The sequence below is a fragment of the Cinclus cinclus genome, chromosome 5 (assembly GCF_963662255.1).
Source record: "Cinclus cinclus chromosome 5, bCinCin1.1, whole genome shotgun sequence".
In the NCBI taxonomy this organism is placed as follows: Eukaryota; Metazoa; Chordata; class Aves; order Passeriformes; family Cinclidae; genus Cinclus; species Cinclus cinclus.
In genome coordinates, this window is record NC_085050.1 from 34,798,016 (window position 1) to 34,820,678 (window position 22,663).

At 38.3% G+C, this 22,663-nt stretch overlaps 1 protein-coding gene across 1 annotated transcript; it reads left to right on the forward strand.

Moving 5' to 3' along the window:
- The first annotated feature begins 381 nt into the window (after positions 1-381).
- AGA (aspartylglucosaminidase) lies at positions 382-16,405 on the forward strand. Its single transcript, XM_062493597.1, has 9 exons — positions 382-526; positions 2,403-2,556; positions 3,735-3,847; positions 6,448-6,560; positions 7,482-7,596; positions 9,525-9,600; positions 10,343-10,450; positions 12,531-12,664; positions 13,477-16,405. The coding sequence occupies exons 1-9, from the start codon at positions 382-384 to the stop codon at positions 13,575-13,577; spliced, it is 1,059 nt and encodes a 352-aa protein (XP_062349581.1). The 3' UTR covers positions 13,578-16,405.
- The last annotated feature ends 6,258 nt before the right edge of the window (positions 16,406-22,663 follow it).

A 22,663-nucleotide genomic window follows, 5' to 3' on the forward strand; every position in this document is an offset into this window, starting at 1 on the left:
TTATGTATTAGGAAAGAATTCACTGCTGTGAGAGCGGCGAGAGATTGGAACAGGCCGCTCAGGGAAGCCGTGCACACCTCATTCCTAGAAGTTCAAGACCAGGTTGGATGGGTCGCTGAACAATTTGATCTACTGGGATGAGTCCTTGCCTACGGCAGGTGAACTGGAACTAGGTGATCTTTAAGGTCCCTTCCCACCCAAACCATTCCACGATTCTGTGAAATACTACTTGTATTTGTGTGGGCAGGCCTCGGCCTTTGCTGAAGGTTTAGCGTTTGCATCCCACGACAGCGCTTCCCGCCCTGCAGAGCCCGGCGCCTGCGCCGCCGGAGCCGCCCGGTTGGAGGCGGCGGAGCCGGGCGGGAGCGGGGCCGGGCGGCCATGGCGGCGGGACGCGGCGGGGGCCGGAAGGGGGTGACGGTCGCGCTCCTCTTGCTCGCTGTGCTGACGCCGGCGGGCGCCGTCCCAGCTGCCGCTCTCCCTGTAGTAATCAACACCTGGGCGTTTAGGACGGCCGCAGAGACAGGTGTCCCGGCGCGGGCCCGGGCTGGAGCGGGGCGGGTGGGGCGGTGCTGTGCCGCGCCGCTCGGGGCCTTTCGGGAGCGCCCCGCTGCTGTGGGGGGCCGCCGGGCGGACCTGGTTGTCGGTGCTGCTTCAGGAAAAATGAGTCTGGAAGGTGTGACTGGGCTGATGTGCGGCCAGAAGGAGCGGGCTGTGACCCGGCTGCCAAGCGGCGTCGTCTGCGGAGGGCCTGGGCTCTGCTGCCCCGTCACGGCTCAGAGCCAGCCCCGCTGCCGGCGGGCAGGCGGCCGGAGGTGCCTCGGCCTCCTTGGAGAGGGTTAGCCTTCCTATGGGAGGGGCCCAGTCCCCGAACTTCCCTTCCTTGTCTCTGCCGGTGGGAGCCTCCAGGCAAATGGTTTCGCTTTCCACGTTGGAAATAACGCCAAAAAAACCCGGCCAAAACCCACAAAAACTAAAGAGGGGAGTTATGAACTGCGGAAAAGCTAGATTAAAGACATACTTATGCTAATAATGTGGTTTGCACTCCTGTGAACTGTTTTTTAAAGGCTTTTTTTCTTCCTTTTTTTTGAGATTCCTTCTTGTTCCCTAAAGAATTAGGTAGTTATATTAATTGTTTGAAATTGTTGTTTTATTATGTGTTATTGACAGTCAAAGCAGGCTTTTCTATGGCAGCATGTGAATAGTAATTTTAAAAAACCTGCAGGTTATTTTATTGAAGCCAAGTTATAAATGACCCCGTGCTACAGGATGCTTGCTTGTCAGACTAGTTACTAATAAAGCCTTGTAATGGTCAGAAGTGCAATGCACTCAAGAAAATTGCACGGCCCTTGCTTTGCAGCTTCTGAAAGGCTGTCCTAAGGCTATTCACAGCAGTAAAGGTAATAGGAATCAGAAAATCCTCCTCACACTGAGGTTTGTAATAGAGGCAAGCATATGTGGAGTTGGATTCATGGTATTAACTCTTACTTTTTCCCTGGTGCAGGCAACTTCATGTAGTTGGCATACAGGATCTGTGATCATGAGCCTTCTTGAGGTGGTTTACTTCAGCAAGAGGAGCTGGCCTGTGTGCATGTGCTGCCTCCCCTATGCTGGCTCTGTCAGGTGACTGAGTGCCAGAGCCAGCACAAATAACTAACCAGGGCTGTGATTGTCAGTGGCAGCAAGCTCAAGCACCTTAGAACATCTTGCCTGAGATCCATCCTTGTGAAATCTTGTAGGTACAATGCCTTCAGGCTTAGTGTATTCAAGTCATGTCATTTGACATGTCTGTAATGTCTTACAAAGGTGCACCATGATCTAGATCCTTAAGAATAGAAGACCAAGGGTTGAATAGGAGGACGTGGACACTTAATTTCCTGTATATGATTTTCACTTTGCTTTTGTGCTTATGTAGTTACTAATGTAGGTTTATACCTTTTTATTCTGCAGTTGGGCACTTAATATTCTCAATATGAAGCTTTTGAGGGCAGCTTTCTTTTTGGCCTTTTTTTTTCTTTTTTGAGTTGAAAGATATTTTTTTTTATCCTCTTTCTTCTTCCAGAAGGCTTTAAACAAGTGATAAAATAATGATGGGTTCTGGACAGAGAAGGGTATTTGATATAGAGAACTTGTGATAATTGTTAATGCCTCAGTCAAAAGAAAAGCTCTGTTTCTCAGTCAGAAACACTAATCAGATATGCAAGAAAAATGATATTTAGAAAAGTTATGCTTTGCATTCTTTTGGTTATATTTTAACTTATATATATTTTAACTTTATAATCTGTAATTTATAGTCTGCTGGTTTTTTATCCACTTATGTAATAGACCTGCCTCGTGTCCGTCTTTAACAGCAGTGGAAACTGTTTTCCCTAGTGACATTTAATTATTTGTGGTGATTACAGCTTGGAGAGTATTAGAGTCGGGAGGTTCAGAGCTGGATGCGGTCGAGAGAGGCTGTGGTCAGTGTGAGATCGATCAGTGCGATGGGAGCGTGGGATACGGAGGAAGCCCAGATGAAAGTGGAGAAACAACTCTGGATGCAATGATTATGGATGGGTAAGAAAACTGTATGGAGAAAAGAATGATCCCTGCTTTTATAAATGACTCAGACCCCAAGTAGGGATGTGTTGTAAAGGTTGTATTGAGAGCAATAAAAAAGTTCACAAAGCAAAGGGGACAGGGCTGGGAGTGTGACCAAACACCAGAGACTCATCCACAAAATGGCAGCTCTGCCTTTTATACCCCTGGTGTTGCATCAGCTTGATGCATATTTTTTGATTTTACATAGTCTCACCCTATGTCACTCTCCTCAGTGCTGAGGCAGTTTCATCACTGTGGTCCTCAGGGCCATCACTGGATTAAGTTCTTCTCCTTTTAAGGTCCTGTCTCAAAGGTTTTACCACCAACAGTCTGTCCAATGTAAACTCAAAAACAGCTCACAAAACCATCCCTCTGAAAATTAACCTCACACCTAGGTCACTGCAACAACATCAGCCACCCCACAACACGTCACTGTCTCAATATTGACAACATCATAATATTGAATCAGCAATGTAATTGATAATATAATATCAATTCACTGGTATAATACCCAGTGATATAATACCCAGTGAAAGCCAGCTCCCATTAACTTGTTTCTCACACCTGCCATTTTTAGCACACTTCAGGGTTGTTACAAGATCTTGTTGATTTGGGGCTAACTATGGGACAACCTAACTTGTGGAGTAAGGAAAAATGACGTACGTGATTGTTGGAAGAGTAGGAAACGACTCTTCACTTATAGTGCATTAATCCAGTTCTAGGTATAGCAGGTGAAACAGATGGTTTGTAGCATTGTGAGCTTTCCCTTACATTCAGTCCATAAATATTTCACTTTTGGAGCAATTGTCTTCAATAATTTACTTGCTGTTTAAAGCAGTCTTGATTAAAAATTAATTGCAAGTGTGTGGTTCATGTTACGAGTTTATGTAACAAAATAGTTACTCTACTGAAAATATTACTGTGAATGGAAGTACTGTTTCTTGAGCAACATCTATATGCCTCTGAAAGGAAAAAGGGTATGTAGGAAGTCTTTTCTTACTAACGTGATGACATCTGTCTGTGACATAGAACAATTAAAGCATTATGTTAAAGGAGCAAGCCTTTTGATTTAGATGGGAACAGATTTTGTCTAGTAAAAAAATGTGTAAATATTCTTGTAGTGTTAATAAGTTTTAAATATTCCTTGTTTCCAGCAACACTATGGAAGTTGGGGCTGTTGCGGATCTCAGGCATGTGAAAAATGCAATTGGTGTAGCACGAAAGGTCATTGAGTACACTAAGCATACATTACTAGTGGGAGAGTCAGGTAATTATTCCTTTAACTGTTTCCAAGTCAATCCTTCATTTTAAAACACTTCCTAATAAAATTGTGACATTTTCATCTTGGTAAGACAGGTGGAAGAATTCCTTGACAATCAAATCAATCTACTCAAATAGTTCAAAAGTGTTTATTCTTTCATTCTGTGTCTGTGAAATAGGTTTATTTTTAGAAGGAAAAAAACAGTTTTATGTCTTTTTCTATCAGCTTAACTGCAAATAATGACTTGTAATCTCAAGGCTTTGCTGGTATCACTGATATCCAAGTTACCAAAGATGATTTATAAAAGACACTATAGAAACTGTTAGATGTAAATGTTGCATTTAAAACCATGAAGTAACTTGTTGTGAGGAGTGGCAGAATTAATAGGCACTACAGTTAAATTCTAGTATTTTGGTATATATTGAGTGTGATCAGTGTATTTCATAGTTTAAAAGTATTAGTGAGAACTTAAATGTAAGAAAGCTCGTTAGAGGCTGTACTCCCAGGCACAACAAAAGAGCAGTAGCAAATTGGAGGCTTAGCTGAGCTTTTTTAATACAGGCTGCTGTTGGTAGTACCAGTTCCAAAAAGAGATGTTCATTCCCCCGAGGTGTGTGAGTGGTGAACAGGTTTCTTGGCTTTTAAGAAGCCTGCTCTGAGCCTGTGCCCGTTCAGAAAGAAGTATAGAGATAAGTGTGGAAAATGACATCTGAGCATTAATGGTGATTCGAGTGCTTTGAAATGGATAAGAAAAGATAAAATATTCTTGAAGGAATTAGCATGTACAGAAGTAAGTGCTCAAGCAATTTTTTGATGGAGTAAAATGGAACAGTTTTGGGAGGTGAGGATACAATTTTACTGAAGGTCTGAACAGAGAAACCTGTAGATTCTATTTAATTTAAGGCAATTGACCATGATTGTAAGTGGCTTTTCTAAGAGGTATTTCACATGTAGTGCAGAAAAAGAAATTGGTCACGTGTTAAATAGTGGAGGGAGAAATACTCCTAAATACTCGTTTGCCCCTCATTGCTAATTACCATAGTATTTTTAAATTTTAATCAGGAGAACAAGCAGAAAGGGTAAGGAAAATGAAGAAGCAGAAGGATTAAAGTGTTGATTTAAAACACATCTTCCCACCTAAGAACATAGCTCTTTGTCTAATAGAGGCATGTGGACAAGTTTGTTATGCTGAGTCCTTACTGTCAATGATAGCTTGTTCAGAAGAAAATGACTAGCAGTAATGGCAAAAGAAAGATGTGAAAGCTAAAGATTTATTTGAGTAAAAACTGGAGATGGTGTTTAATGTCAATGAAATAATGACAGCAGTGGAGAAATTGAGGACTGTTTCTTCGGAAGAAATGTATTTTTTGTGGAAATTGGAACTTGGTTAAGGGAAGCTCTGGTTGTCTTCACCAGATGAAGATGCATAAAAAGAAGATCCATTTGAACCTTCAAACTGGCATGTGAGAGAACAAACAGTTTATTTTCTAAATAGAAATACTTATATTACAGAAAAGTTAGCTAGAACGGTAAAATCTTCTTGTATAAATGCATGTAATCTCTGCAGGCATTTCTTTATTCAAGATGCAAAATTAGAAACTGCTTACTGGAATAGAAGCAATGTTTCAAAAAATATGAAAGAATTTCTAAAAAAATGCACAAGCATAATTTTATCTTATAAAAAGAAAAAAACAAAGCAAAAACAAACATAACCCCCCCAAATTCTGCCATAAATGGGAAAATATTTATTTAATTGAAGCTGACAGTTTTCTTTTCCTCTGAGTGCCGATACTTTGCCTGTGGCAGATTTTAAGAAAAACATAGAAAAGCAGTCCAGGAATAATTGAAGGTTTCTCTTAATTCTTGGACTGGATAAGTTTGTTCAGCTGTGTATTATAGTGACATTATTATCAAGGATTGATAATATAAATTCAAAATCTGAACCTAGCAACAGTATCTGTTACGGGGTAACATCAAAGGTATCTACAACTAAAATATGAAAGAGTGATATTTTTTCCCTTTGCCTAATGGTAAGTCATTCTTAGAAGTGTAGCATTCTTTCATTGCTTGTGTTGGTATTTCTTTTGCTCTCTTGCCACATACTATATAAATTTTCAAAATTTTCAAGGAAGCAGTAACTTTTAAAGTGGCAAGGAAGAAGTGTAATGTGATGTAAGCTGGTGGATTGCTTTCTTCAAGTATTAGAGTTTTAATGGCACATGTTGTGCTGCTATGTTATTTATATTTGATAAAACTTGCTTTTTAAGGAAAATATATTTTAATTACTTATTTATTTCTGTGACCCACACAGCCTAGGTCATTCTTGCTCCACACTCTTACTTGTGTCCAGTTGATTAACAGAGTTGAATTTGTTTCTCTTTCAATGGGAAAACTTTTATGTTACTGCCTGTGAAGCGAGAGTTGGCTACTGCAGTTGTACATCACTCTAATGGCTGATACTGCTCCCTGAAGATGGATTTCTTATCTCCAAAAAGCATGTAGAATTTCTTGATTTCTAAAAAAACATACCATGAATGTATTATCATAAAACCCATAAAACTGGAATAAATCAATGTTTCTTTTTTACTTTGTTCTTGTTTTTCAAGCCTCCCTGTTTGCTGTAAGAATGGGGTTTCCATATGAAGATTTAACTACCCAGAAATCCCTTTCACTGTATTCAGAGTGGCTTAATCAAAGCTGTCAGCCAAACTACTGGAAGGTACAGTGCAGTGATGCCAGTGAAGGGAGGATTTAGAAAGTCAGTAGTGCAGCATTGCTTCTTCCTTTCAGCTTATATTGAAGTTTGATTTTACATGTGAAGAAAAAGAAGTTTTGGTTATTAGACAGAGAAAGTTGATATTAGAAAGCACTTCCTAGACTTGAGAGTATATGTGAGTAGTTTCTTAGATCCTGCTGCTTTTGACCTTGCTGCAGTAGTGTTTTGGTGTGGGAGTTATTTTTTACTTCTTAACTGGGATAAGACTTACGAAAGTAAACAAAGTAGTGCATGTATTTTTTGATGCATGTATAAATTTCTGAAGGAAAATCTTACAGTAGTAATTAAGGACTTTAAATAGTTAATTGAGAAGCTTTATGCAGACCTGTGAATACATCAGGTTAGTGCAGATGTCCATTAAACTTGACTGTTATGATGAGCTTGGCTTGTTGTTTGAATGGTTTGGTTTTGTTTTTTTTTTGTTTTGTTTTGGTTTTTGTTTTGTTTTGGTTTTTGTTTTGTTTTGGTTTTTATTGTTTGGTTTTTTTTGTTTTGTTTTGGGTTTTTGTTGGTTTTTTATTGTTTTTTTGGTTTTTTGGGGTTTTTTTTTGCTTTGGATGTTACGGATTTCTAAATGTTTGTACAGTGGTTTGGGGTTTTGGTTTTTTTTTGACAAGCCAGTTTTGCAGAGGAGAGTCTTTAATTTGAACAATGTAACTTCCAAGAAAATATTTTTACTGTATAATACCAGAAATCAGTCTTAATTATCATTAAGCAAAACAATTTGTGGGATCTCAGCACATCTCTGTGGTTTAAGTACTGGGCATCTAATGCCTTTATGGTAATTCTAGGTATTGATTGGAGCATTTTTTTAATTTATCTGAATTGAATATATTATTCATGCAAATCACAAACTGATTACAGAATGTGGTGCCAGACTCTTCAAAATCCTGTGGACCATATAAACGGCGTGAAGAAATAACTTGTAAAGAAGAACAGTCCAGCTCACAAAGAAGTGTTCATAACCATGATACTATTGGTAACAACTTTTGGTAACTCTGATGCTGATCTTTTTTTTTTCTCATTCCTCTATTAAATCATACTTATTTAAAGAAAAATATTTCATACAGGAATTATTGCCAGTTTGTAGTGGTTTCAAGATTCTGTTACTTAGGATGGAGTGCCTAAAAGTAGGATTTGTTTTTGTTTTTTTTTTCCAGTTCACTGGCTGCATAGACACTTGATTCATTTTTTGCCATTTACTCTTGTTCATTGCCCTGCTGCTTTTCCCACAGATACCTTGGTATAATTGCTTGGGCAGCTGTGGATGCTTAGAAAACTGACTAAGTTAAAGATAATTATGTTTATCTTGATTATGGTGTGCTGTTAGACCAACTTAAAAGGCCTTGCAGTGGTAGAAGAAATTAGTATATCGTTAGTCCTGTTGCCAACAAAAAGCAGTGTTTATCACACTCCTTAAGCTTGTAAAATAAATTTTTCTTTCATTTTTCTTTTTTTCTGGCTTTTTTCTAAATCAGTGAATTTCTACAGAAACTAACATTAAAACAGGTTAGCAGTAGTAGTCCCAAAAACTTCTGAGAGTATACTGATTGAGGACTGTTAATTGCTAAGCCTATGTGTTGATTAATGAGCAGATCAGACAAAGGACTAGAGCAGTTACAGATTCATATCTTTCATACCTTTTTACTTTGTAGTCTTGAAACTTGCACTTTTTGGTTTAGTTTGGATTTTTCTCAGTTTAGCAGTCCAGTACTTTTCTGTCTGATGGTCTTTACAATACCAGGAACTAACGAGTTGTTCCAAGTGTGAATTTTTCTTCTTTGTTCCTAGTTCATCCTACTAATAATCAATTAATAGTCTACAAAAGTCAGGTGACCCACCAAATTCTTAAGCTGCTAGCTAACTTACTTAGTGGGGTAATTCAATAAGTGCTGGGAAACTTAAAAATTGTGGAGTGTCAGGAGAGGGGAATCTGCTAAATACAATTCAAGAACTGATCTTTCATTAAGTAGTCATAAGCTGTTCAGTAAATGGTGATATTTTGTATTAGTATTTCAAGTTCCCTCCCACCCCATTGTTTTACATATGAAATATCTTTGTGATTAGCACATTTTGAGAAGAGTCTTCATCCAGCATGCATTTAGGACATTGATAGGAACTGATGCCCTTCCAGTTGTTTTGCAGAGGCCATTGGGTCTGTGCCTTTGCGTTTTTGCTCCTACTGGAAACCTTTCTGTGAGAAGAAGATACTGCTTAGTGAGGTCAGAGAAACAGAATTCAGCTCATTAAATTCTGCTTCTTGGCTCTCAGTTTGTGCTGGAGTTTTATGCTAGCATCAATTCATGCCTTCTCCTGCTCTGTGGGTGTAAAGTCTTGCTCTGAGGAGAAGCAACTGATCACAAATCCAATTCCAAGTGACAATATAAGCTTCTTTAATGGGAGGGCAGTGGTTTTCTTACCAGCACAAAATTAGCAAGGGGTAGGCTCATCAGTACATTTGGTTGTCCATCATGTAGTTCTAGTTACTTTGGTAGGCAGTGTGTCATCTTCTGCCAAATTTAAGCTCCTGCTTCTGACTTTTTTTTTTTAAATTGATTCCTTCAAGTACCATTTATTATTTCTAAACTTTGTTGTTCTGATGGTATTGGTGCTCAATGTGGTGACACCAGGTACTTGTTCTCAACTGGTTAACAAAGGTGTGTATCAGGAGGCAGTGGCTGTATGGGAAGCAGCAACATACAGCTCTGGGCAGTGTTTCACATTCCTTTTTGAGCTCTTGTGATAGATCATAAAAATTTTCAAATCTTTTTTAAAGAACTTGTTTTTCTGAACAGTACAACTCTTGTATTTCACTATATCAATAATTTGAATTGTCTGGGCATTGTGGTTCTGTTTGATAAATGTAGTACATTCCTGAATATGTTTTGTCCTTGTTGAAAATCTTAGGTATGGTTGTAATTGGTGTGAGTGGAACCGTTGCTTCCGGGACATCTACTAATGGTGCAATCCACAAACTTCCAGGGTTAGTATCTCTGATTTTACAAAAAAAGCTTTTTTCCCCACCTTGTTATGTCCCAAATTTTCCCACCTATGTTAAACTTGCCATCGTGGTTCAAAACATTAACCTTTAGATCACAAAATGGCTTTGCTTTTTTTTTTTTTTTTGTGCACTTGCCATAAATCCTAATATTGATAATCTGATTCAGTTGCAAGACTGTGTGCGTTTATTTGAGGGAATGCTGGTTTTTCAGTTTGCTTAATTCACCATATAGAGACATAAACAACTGGCACAGCTGTGGGACAACTTGTAAGGCAAGGCACCAGAGACAAATAAGCATTTTGGACAGGCACACAGTCTCCTAAGAAATGTACATAAAATCAGAGCCTCAGGCATGTGTTTTGTCTTTGAGATACTTTTTCTACACAGTTAGGGTTATTGTCTGGCAACCAAGTCAGACAACTTCAGGATTTAGCAACATGATATTGAACATACTAATGTCCCCAGCTGCTTACTGTTGCCCACAGGCTAAATCTCACTGGCTTAACTGTAGTCAGTATAATAACAGACAGTTATGCATTGGAGGTGGATTAAGCCTCAGGTCAGTCAGGTTATCACAGATCACTTTTACAGGTAGTTTTAAGACTTTAGACTGCAGTGGATTGACCTCTTTACCTGTTCTGTTCTCCTGTGGGTTTAATGCTAAGTCAGCTGGAGGCAGTTAGGCTGACAAAGTTTGGTTTTTATTTTCCATTGTTCACTACAGCCGTGTCGGAGATTCTCCGATAGCTGGAGCGGGATCCTATGCAGACAGTACAGCCGGAGGAGCTGCAGCCACTGGGGATGGTGACATCATGATGCGCTTCTTACCCAGGTTTGTCCTTAGGGCAGACTTTGCTAGATTTCTGCAGCAAACTGTGGACTCAGCAAATGAAGAACTGATTAAAAATATGGTCTTAGTGGCTGCTGAAGTGGGAGTAAAGGAAGGAGTGGAAGGGGAAAGAACAGTAGCAGAACCAAGTTACCCTTATGGTTGGTCTTAAAAGAAGAGACTTAAATAGCTTGATGACAGATCCCTTAATACTGCCAAGCTGTGAGCAAACAGGCAGCGGGTAATGAGCACATTTCCAACCTGTATGCTTTTTAGCAGAACTGATTAGCTTTCTTCTCCAAAGAATTTTGTTGTGTGGAAAAGTATCATAAATTGTAGAAAGGATGAGGTGTGGGTCTCAGCTCACTCAGGAGGTATCACTGCAGCAATCCTTTGTAATTGCATGTAATTTGAAACTGAAAGAGGTGTTTTAGTGTTGTCACCATGGTTGCATAAACTGTGTAAGATATGGCTCTCTTCATGAGCATCCTTGTGGGTGGGTCGCAGCTGGAATCAATTATGGAAGTCCATGTTGAACAGAATGGCCACTGATGCTTGAAGGATAATATAGCAGTGGCCTTCATATTGCTCAGGCAACTTTTCTGAAACTCTGGCAGCCAAGAAAGCCTGCTAGCTGTTACATATTTACAGATGTCAGTGAATTTCAAGCTGTTCTGAGTCAGTCTTTCAAATACAAGGCAATTGACAACTTCATGAATTATCTATCTTGTCATACAAGATACCAAGATGAGTAATGAGTGAGTTGATCTCCACTATAAGGTTATTCAGTAAAAGCTTAGATTGGACTTAAGCAACCTGAAGCATTTGTCTGTAATGCTTAAAACATTTCATGTTGGCACCAGTGGGTTAACCACCAGACTAGGGGGTAAATTACTGGTTCCTTATGGATAAAAATTTTTACTAATGCCATGATATTTAGATATTCCCATATGAAAAGAAAGACAAGAATTAACCTCCCAGAAGTGAAGGAAGTGTCAAATAAAGGGCAAAATTGTGCATATTTTCTGTATGCCTTCCTTGAGATGGTAACTTCTTGTTGAGTTTTTGATTAGTGAAGAGACCTCTGTGAAATACAGCTTTATATTCAGATAGTTATCTTTAGATAACTTGAACCTATTTGATTGTTAGAATAAATCAAAGATATTTTGAGAGTCTCAAAATGCAAGAGTGGTTATTTTTGTGGTACTTAATAGCATCTGTAATTAATGCAATCTGTAGATGTCTTAGTGTAACAAGTTGGTCTGGGTATATATGTCTTTCTCAAAGCAATAAAATGTTTGCTTGCAAGTTATGTCATGAGTTACCACTTAATCTTCAGGTTCTGAAAGAAAATGGCAATGTAAGTAATGTTTTACCTCAGGACATTTTGGAAATGCAGCAGGTTCATCTCAAGCAATTCCTTTAGATATAAAGGAAATTCATTTTGATTACTCTTAGAATAAGGGTTTTTTTAAGTCACTTTGCAAAAAGTTTGAAAGTGGCTCAAAGCCCTGATCAAAACATGGTACCTTCATATTCATAAAATGAAGTGTGTCAATTTTGATGTTTTCAGAAACTTAATCTTTTTCTGAAATATTTTTTTAATGCTTACTGAATAATTTATCAGTAATGTAATATGGAGTTTTCCTCAAAAAATTATCTTGACATTAGCCTTTCTGAAAACTGCCAATTACTTCTAATGTCAAGCTCAGTCTTGGAACGAAAAATAGAAGCCACTGATTTCTTCTAAGCCCGTGTGCCTTTCTGTTCTTTAACTGATCTTTTGCTTAGCCTTTTCTACTGCAAATGATCAGAGTTATCTCTTGGCTTGGACTGCCACAGAATGATACATGGTATAGATGTCATCTTGTACTCCCTTTTAGTCTTGTTTTTAATTACTTTTTATGTCAAATTTGAGTAATAATTGCCAATATGAAGTTGACCTAAAAATGATTTATCGTGTGTTTCCATTATTCAACGAAAGCAGGGTGTCTTCTGTGGCATTTTAAATTATATAACCTGAGTATGGCTAATTTCTGGATATGGGGTTGGGTTTTTTTTGGTTTTTGTTTTTTTTTTTTAGTTATCAAGCTGTGGAATATATGAGGATGGGAACAGACCCAACAGTGGCCTGTCAGAAAGTTATTTCCAGAATCCAGAAGTATGCTCCAGAGTTCTTTGGTGCTATCATTTGTGCCAATACAACTGGAAGTTATGGTATGTATTTTGTTCCATGGACAAAGATGCTTGACCCTATCTACCACAGATGTACAAAACTGAACATAGATTTTAATGATGTCTTTAATTATTCTTTGAAGACTGCAGAAGCACTGGCCATTCACAATATGGAATGCTGGTTAGCAGGGCAGCTGTGTCCTAGTGCAGGCTGGAGATAATGTAATTTTGCATTTTGATGTCTTAGACTTTCACAAAATTTATGGAAGTCTTGGCAAAACCCAAAAATATTTACAGCCTTCATTTGTTTTCCTGGACTGTGCATGATTAATTCAAAGGTTTTAAAAAAAGACTGCTTTGCCTTCCCTAGATATGGCTTAAGGGAGGGAGAATATGAATGTTAAGCATAGCTTCAAAGTGATCTGAGTAGTCATTGTGCCAGGCATCCCATTAGTGAACTCTTAGATCAGTAGGAAGTATAATTTGCTAATCAATGTAGATCATTTAGTTAGACTGCTTTGCTTATTCTTTGATCTCTTACTTCCTATAGTTCTGTGTTTAAGAGATTAGTGTTGAAGGAACTCATTAAATTAATCAGGATTGAAAGAGAGAGATTTTCCTGACTTGTGTTACTGTTTTGAATTGTAGTATAAGGGCATTAATTGCAGTCAGTAGTACTGTATTTTAACTTAGAAATTAGATAGTTTCAAGATGTCTTGGGTTAAACAGATTGTAAAAGAATAATTATACCACTGTAGTAGAATTAGTAACTGGATCTTTAGATGATAAAAAACAATGACAGAGACACTAATCCCAAATGTAGCAAATTAGAATTTTTTTTCTTTTTTTCCTAGGTGCTGCATGTAATAAAATTCCAGGGTTCACTCAGTTTCACTTCATGGTTTCAAGCCCTTTGCTAAGTCGACCAACTGAGCAAGTAGTAGACTGCATGTAATTTCTTTTGTCCTATTAGAATCTCAACTTGGAAGAGGACAGTGATAAATTCCACCTTAAAATTGCTTCTTAAAATGGTTGTTTCTAGCAGTTAATGGCTGTTATGGTCTGATTGTTTTCCTAAGAACTGAGTAGCCAGATGTGATGAATAGTAACCATTGAACAGGCCCTTTGCCTTGCCATGTAAAAATATATTTGTCAGATGTTTGGAATAACAGGCTGGAAGTGGAACTATGACTCTATACATAAGACTCATGTTGAGAATATTTAATTGTCTTTCTAAGTTTTAGTCCAGATTTTCTTTTCTCTTGAAAAAAAAAATTCCATGAAAATGCTAGCACGCAATGAAGGGGGCTTAAGGAGTAGTGGAGACTGTTTCAAAGCTTCAATGAAGTGATAAGAAGTCCTTATGGACCGTTCTAACTTGTTCCACAACAGCTGGGAATATGTTTGAATGGAGAGTACATAAAAGCATCCCTGGTAGTACAAACCTTCAAGGAACTTTGCTTGACTGACTGGATGTGAAGACAATTGGAAATCATCCTGTCACCTCTTTTTTGTAGTGGAAGTTAAGTTATGAACCATAATCACAGTGATTTCTTTGTCAGTAATGTGCTGTGCACTCACCCTGTCCTACAGCACATTAACCTCTGCAAAGGAGCAGTTGAATGCCTAGAGTATGACAGTTACCTACGGGTTTTGTCACTTTCTGTGTCTAGGGACACCAGGATTCATTTGTAATAGAACTTTAGCATCATGAGGATTATTGCACAGGTATTTGAAGATATGTTTGATCATTCTCTTAAATTGGTGGCTTGCTGATCATTTGATGGAATCTTTGCTAAACTTGAGCTAGGAAATGGCAAAAGGGGTAGCAAGTGAAAAGAGTGTGTCTTGTCACTCTAATTATTCTCTGTCTACTTAAATAAAATCATTCGGTGATAAAAGCAGACCTTAATGTATTAATGAAGTTGCTTGAAGATGCTTGTGTACTGTGCCTTAGATTGATTGTTGCTTTCTGTTTCAAGTTGGTATCTTTAAAAGCTGGAAATAAACCATTCAAATTAGAATGGCTATCTTTAATGGCCTGCTACTGAATTTCATCAACAAAGTGATTTACTCAGTTCTGTCACTGGATCCTCAGACCATGTTGTAGCAGTATTCGCTGCAGGCCACAGAAAGAAACTCCTACTGTCAGAGAAACTCCTACTGAATAAATCTGTAATGGCTTAAGATAAGTTTTCTACCTGTGCTACCTACAATCCTTCTGCCATGGCTGCTCTATCTTCAGATAACTCAGGCAGTCCAGTGCAAATAGATTAACAAAATCCCACTGATTGCTACTTTGAAGATTGCATTATGGATTATGAATGTAGAAGGTTCAGAACTGGGAGCTGAACGGTAATGTCTCAAATTGCTGCTGCTGACAGCAGGATTTCCTCCAGGATTAATTTCTGAAGTAGGTTTGGGAACATCCATAGCTTGCTTTCTAGAGTGCTTATGCCACTCTGTACTAGCTAGTCTATGGCAGTGAAAGTTATGAATGCCCTGTAACAGTGTACCTGAAAGTCACTGTTAGCACAGTGCTAACTTCCTACAGTCTGTGCTGATTGACAGCAGCTGAACGTGAGCCAGCTGTATCCAGGTAGCCAAGAAGGCATCTTGGCCAGTATCAAAAATAGTGTGGCCTGTGGGACCAGAGCAGGGATTGTCCCTCTGTACTTGGCACTGGTGAAGCCACACTTTGAGTGCTGTGTCCAGTTCTGGGCCCCTCACAACACAAGGGGCATTGAAGGGCTGGAGTGATTCCAGAGAAGGGGAATGGAGCTGTTGAAGGGTCTAGAGAGTAAATCCTAGGAGTGGCTGAGGAAGTGGGGTTGTTTAGCCTGGAGAAAAGGACGTTCAGGGGAGACCTTATTGCTCTCTACAACTGCCTGAAAGGAGGGTGTAGTAAGGTGGGAGACAGCCTCTTTACCCAGACTACCAGTGACAGTACAAGGGGAAATGGCCTCAAACTGTGCCAAGGGAACTTAAGGCTGGATATCAGGAGAAGTTTCTTAACTGGAAGGGTAGTTAAGCATAGGAATGGGCTGCCCAGGGAGATGATGGAGTCACTATCTCTGGAAGTGTTTAAAAGACTGGACATAGCACTTTGTGGTACGGTTTTGTTGGCATGGTGATGTTTGCTGAAAGGTTGGACTTGGTGATCCTGGAGATCTTTTCCAACCTTACTGATTTTATTATCCTATGAAGATTACTTGTCTCCATGAGACATAGGTACTAATACATGTGATTTGATAATGTGGATTGCTTTGTGATGATGCATTAGTGATAAATGAAAGGCTTACTTTGTGTAAATTATTTGGATATATCATTAATTTGACAGTATATTAAATCATAATATTGACAATGTACCATTCTGATGTTATGGACAGAATTCAGAATTAGAAAAATATCATGCTTGATATTTTGTCTTAAAATATTTAAGGTTGTTAATGGTGTTCTGTTACACTTAGGACACACATTGTTTTAGGAAAGATAAATATCAAGTACAAACTCCTGTCAAAAGTAAGCAAAATTTGGGACAGTTTCTGTTGGGGTTGCAAAAAAGTATTTTACTGTTTTCGATTTCAGTTTTTACTACCCAACTTTTACGACACAGAGTATGATGATTTGTGATTTACTGGTTCAATTGAATGCCTCTGTCTGTAAAGCTGTGGGGATTTTTTAAGTTCATTAGCTTCTTTTTAGCCTTTTTTTCTGTTTCTAAAGACAGAAAAAGAATCTTTGCTCAACAGTCTGACTAAAAGTGAGCTATGCTCTGTTTTTGCACGGTATCAAATTATTCCTTAATAAAGCCATCTTTGTGTACCCTGGCAATGTTTTGTATGCATTTACTGAAGAAAGCTTCCCTGTCATTTCACCATTTGTAGGTTACCACTGAAACACTCATTTGTAACTGCCTCAGTCAGGAATAATTCAGAGTTTTAGAGAATTCAAGACTGATTTTTAGATGGAATCTACAATACCATATAAACTGAAGTGAATCAGCATTTATTGTTTGAGTTTAGTTTATCACGTGACTGTTGTAACTCATTAACAGTGCTGTTCATTCTTGTTTTGAAACACAGAATGTGTGCAGGATTTCTGTGCTATTGCCTATAGTCTGTGTGCATGAAGAAACATCAGTTATACAGTTAAATTTACTCCAGCTCTAATATACAGCAAGTGTGTTATATATTAAGCACTGAAGTACAAACGTTTTCACTGGAGGGTCTGTTCATTCCTCCACATAAATTCCATTAAATTTACAGCAAAAATTGGAATGTTCATGAAGAAATGACTGAATCTCAGGATTTGGTGACTAATATTGTTGTTTAAGCTGATGAGTCAGAAGAAAACACTTCTATTTTTGTGCATTTAACAGTCTTAGCTGTGTTTTCATTTTCTTTTTTTTCCCCTGACAGTTGGAATCAATGTAAGTAAATACAGCTGCTGGTGCAGTGGTGTCTTGGTGTGATTAGCTCATACCTTTACAGTGACAGGTGGGAGTCTGTGAAATGAAAGCACCTTCAAAGGGTGTCAGTTCAAGGAATCTCTGCTACTGGTGGCTTTTTTTCTTTTTCCTAATAAGATAGGGAAAAAGCTTTACAAGAAGCTTTGATTATACTTTTTCCAGGTAGAGCTTCACAAAAGTAATTGTATTGTAAATGTCAGGGGGTTTTATTGATTAGAAATGGTGATTTTGTTGCTCTGCATAGAAAAAAAACCTGATATGTGTTAGGTGAACAGGAAATTTCATAATTTCACCCTTTGCACACTTGCCAGACAGACTCTGAAATACATTTTGACCTTAATTCTGTTTGTTGCTATGTTATGATTTTGATTGCTGGTGTTGTGGAATTATATAGAAAGGAGTGGATTTTGCCACTTGAATGTAGCGGGAAAGTTAGGTTGTGTTTTATAAATCTAACTTCTAAACGTTTATCATTTAAAGATCTGGAGAAATAAGAAATTCAATTTAGTGAGAAATCCTGCAGCCTTGTTGTTTTGCATAGTCTTTTATACAGATGGGAAGACCCAAACTTGTTATTTTTCCAGTACAAGTATAGTGAGATTGTCATAGACCTAACCCTCCAAGACAGGAAAAAGGATTTTTCCCCTATAATCAGAAGAATTCCAGTGGTGCTTTTCCTCTTCTGTCATTAATGGTACTTTATGCTTTCTTCAGATCTGTAATTTGTCAGTTTGTGAATGTTTTCATTATATTAATTTTGCTTTCTTTGCTGTCAGCAGATCTGTCATAGCAGCTTTCTTGACACATTCTGGCTATACCCATCCAGGTTAAAGTGTTGCTTAATTTTCTTTTTGAAGTGTACTTCATGAATGATGCAGGCTGTGTTGTAGTATAATTTTGTCATGTACTATTTGGCATAGAGGATCCAGTTCTATATGATACTATCTTTTAAAGGTGACATAATTACTGAAGCAGTAGATTACAGTGTTGCAACAGTACAGATTTAGAATTATACTTAGTGAGCTCATGAATGCTTATTGTTCATAAGTAGATGCTTGATGGCATATGTGGTTATTTATTAAGTACAGTGTGACAGGCTTTTTGAAAATAAAAACAGTTACGCTGCTTGCTTAATGCTGCTGCTGGGCAGACATTGTTAGAAGAAAAATTCCAAGACAAATTTTCATGGGTCATCTGTGAGATTTGTGGTTGGGTTGGCAGGCTGATAAATAGAGAAGTACATAGGAACTGAAACTTCCCATAAATTAAACAGCAGCATTTTTCCTGAGCATTGGGTAGCAATGTAGAACTGGCGGTTTCCTATTTTCCTTGTGCAGTCATTTCTTTAGATATGTGGGTTTTTTTTCTGAAGGATTTACAGTAATAGATGTAGCAAAATATAGTTTTAAAGGGTGGATATGAAAGGTATTATAAACAAGTTTAATTCACATGCAGTCAAGTGTGTTTTGCTAATCTGGTTGTTACTGAAGACTAATTTGTATGTTATAGTGTAGAAAATAAATTACATTGGAGTAGCTGCAGTGTAAATGAACTGTAGCTTTAGACATTCCATCTGTACCCTTACAAATCTGCCAACATGAAATGTCCTGTTATCTCACTTCTCAGCTAGAGTTATGACAGTTTTTGTTAATGCTTAGTGAAAGTGCTAGCCCCAAAAATGGGTCTTTAGGGGTAACATCACTTTGCCACGTGAGCTTAAGGGCGTTGCCAGCCTTTAACCGATTTCTGTGGTGCTACTTCTCCCTGCCTGCTGTGTCTCTTTGCTGGAGGTTTCTGTTCTATACCAGAACTGGCAGACTGGTGTATGCTTCATTCCAGATCCAGCAGTTTAGCCTCTCTGACCTCCCTCTGCACTTTGCACTGAGAACAGCAGTTGCCTGCACCCCATTCCATCAACTCTGTGGTGGGGTTCATAACTTCTGATCTAAGAACTGCAGGGAAAAGCTGCAGGGTTTGCTGGGGGAGCATGCATCAGGTATGTATATCATACCATCATCATTCCTGTAAGCTTTTGAGCTCCAGGAATCATAGTTACAGCAGTGCTAATAAAATCCACCAAAAGCAATTGGATTGGACAAGGAACAATTAAGTGTTAATAATAATTAATAATGAAGGGCTGAAGACAAGGTTATATTTTATCCATTTCTCAGGGATGGTTTCAGCTGAAGAAAGATTTTGCTGCTCAAAAAGGGTAGTACTACATTAGTTATGCAGTTGGTTCTGGTAATTGTGCAGCTCCACAAAATGGATCAGCTTGCTGTCTGACTAAAAACAAGTAATTTTTTTCTTTTCAGAATGTAAGCAAGCTGTTCTGTTTTACTTTAGGGCCACACAGTTGCTAATACCAACAAAAGGTAGAATGCAGGAATACACAGTAGAGCACTGAGGAGCATGGGAAATTATCCAGCTGGTGACAGCACATTCTTAGTTTGGCAAAAGTAGAGTCTTCTAAATTTTCCTGCAGATTGAAGTAAGGCGCCTGTCTCTGCAGGCTTCATGATTCAGGCTAGAGGCCCATCTGCTGTTTTCCCCCCCAATAAAATTCAATAAAAGATACGAAAAATCAGGATGGGCATCTCGTATTCTTTTATTCTCTTATTTCTTTATCAACAGGCTATTGTCATGTTTCCCTTATTCTCTCTTCTGTCATGTAAATACTTAATTATCTACTATAGGTTTCCCATTTTCAGTACGGGAAAGTACAGAGTCCCCATATAACTTTCGGATCACCTTCTCTTTGTTAAAATGTGAATTTGAATTTCTGCTGACTGAGGAGGCTTTACAACTTCAGAACAGCTGCTGCTACTACAATGCTTTATGAAAATGTGAGCACTATGAATTCAGTCTCCTTGACTGGCTGCTTAATTGAAAGTCACTGTGAGATGTACTTTGTGTTAACACTGCTGTGTTTGGACAGACTACGAGATTGGATTCTTAGGGAGTTCTGTCACAGGGATGTCTGGTTCCTGAATCACAAAGAGTTTTAGGGAAGAGACAATCACCAATGTGCTCAGTGGAGCTAAGATAACATCTGCAGGCACTCTCAAGAATAGAGCCATAACCCTGTAACTTAATTTGAAAAATCAAGACTCTTTCAGACGTGGGAATAGAAGTTTGATCTTGCATGAAGTTGTACTTTTATAACAGTAATGTAGTGCCTCACCATGAGAAATATAAGTGCTAATGCCAGATAAATATTCCAGCTGTCATTTATAATTATAATTTTTGTACTTTGGTCAGGCAGCTATTCATAATATGCTAATCAGTGTTGAACTTAACCATTATGTTCTGCTTTGTACCCATGATTTTTCCAGGTTTGGCATTTGGGAAGAGCTTCAAATGCATACTGGAAGTTGAGGCAACATGGTCATCCAATAGACTGTCTCCTATAAATGCCTCTAAAGTATTTCTCACAGGATATAAAGTATTTCTCACAGTAAATAACAAAATCCCTGGACTATACAGGACAATACTACCAATGCCTTTAGTCTCAGTATTTGTTTAGTGTGCTTCAGAAAGGGAAAAATGGCCTTTTCTTGGGAAATTCCAAAAGAGACCTAGACACTAGTGTCTAGCATTTTAAGCTTTATGAAAACCTCACTTCTTTTCTAGCAGCTACTTTCTGTCTTTGTAATTATCCCATATCCATATGGGGTTTTGTTAGTGGGGTTGCATAAAACCCCATTATTACCCTAATGTCACTGCTAGTGAGATAATAGGTCCTCGAGCTCAAGCCCAGGGCCTTGTTGGATGGACCTGCTGACACACTGAGTGCTGCTCAGCAGGCAGGGAGTTTGTGCATCTGTGGCTTAATGCATTTCTTCTAATGACTCTGCTATTTTATATGGAACACGAAAATCCATGTTTAAATAATAACCTGTTAATTATCCTAGAATGCTGAGGCCAAAGAATCTTTTTCTCCTCATTTTGCTTTAATAAGTAGCATTTAATTTATATACTAGGTGGAACAGTTTCAGTAAGAAACATGAGATGATGAGGAAGATAGCATGTGAGGATGTGCTTCTTTAGGAAGATGGAAGATTCCACAAGGATACACATCCTGACCCATGCCTGTTCCTGTCAGTGCTGGTTAGGTAATGTGGGAATCAACTCATACAGGTAACCAAGGCAACCATCAAGCCACAGCTAAATTGCAGAGTAGATTTAGATAATTACCTTGTTCACAACACAGGGCAGTAGGGACACACAGGGACACGAGTTCCTGGGCTTAGCTCATCCTCCTGGGTGCCAGGAGGGTCTCTGCCTGCCTCACTACTACAGAAGGCTTCACGTATCTCTGAGAGAGGGTGTTATGTTTACAGGAATACACTTAAAAACAGGCGGAGGATAAACCTCACTAGACATAATAAATGGACATATTTTTCCCCACACTGACATTTTTAGCAATCCCAGCTACAAGGTCACTTTGAGCAAAACTATTCTCTCCTCCTCACCACATCTTCTGGTTTTAACCCTTTCCTCCCAACAGGTAGTATGTGGTATGCATCTGGTAAGCATTGCTTGAACACCAGCAGAGCTTGGAAAACAGACCAAATTCCTGGGTGATTCACTAATAAGGCATTAAGGCAACGTTCTGGTAAAATTCTGACAACAAGAATTTGTTGTCAGTGTGGTTCTTTAGCTTCCCACTTATGACATTTTCATTTTAACAAGCGTCTCTTCCCAATAACATTATGACTTAATAGTGAATGACTAACAGCATACATATCTCATGCTTCAGAATTACAATTTAGGTGTTCTTTTCTCATGGAATGAGTACATTTTATTCTCGAACCAAATATGTGAGCCTGCCAGCCTAGGCATAGCCCTTTTCTTTATGCGATTGCAGTTTCAGATCTGCCATTCCATGTGGAATTTACAGTTAACAAATTTCAGTATTTGTAATGATGTTCTGGCAATGTTAGCAGGCTGTCCACAGGAGAACAATTTAGCAGATATCATTGTAATCTCAGTAATTAATTAATGATCAGTAACCTAAGAATATTTACTTTAGCCTTACTTAACAGGGTTATGGAAACATGTGTTGGGAAATGATGCTTCAGGATGAGCTATTTGGTAAAGCGGTGTTGGAGCCTGAAAAGTGCATGCTGACTTAGGTGAGAGATTGTGACTGCCATCTGTCTTAATCATATGGCCAAGTACATGAAATTTATGTTTTGGGGATATTGTGTGACTGAAACAGCTTCATTCATTCATTCATTCATTCATTCATTCATTCATTCATTCTCACTGCAGGGAATAAGGGGAATTGCTTTATTTTCTTCTGCAATCTGAGTATATAATTTCCTGCATCTTGACTGCCTCAAACTCCCACCTTTATGAAGTCTTCCAAAACTTCTGGAAAAATTACAGTTCTAGCTGACCCAAACAAATTGCTGGAATTGCTTTTGTACCAGGGAAGAGAGTTAAGAGTTATCTGGCAGGCCTGCAAAGAAATTATAGAATAAATTACTATAATATATTTATCATGGTGGCAAAATTATATGTGAATGGTCATAAAGAATGGATATAAAGGTCATTTCTTTTGA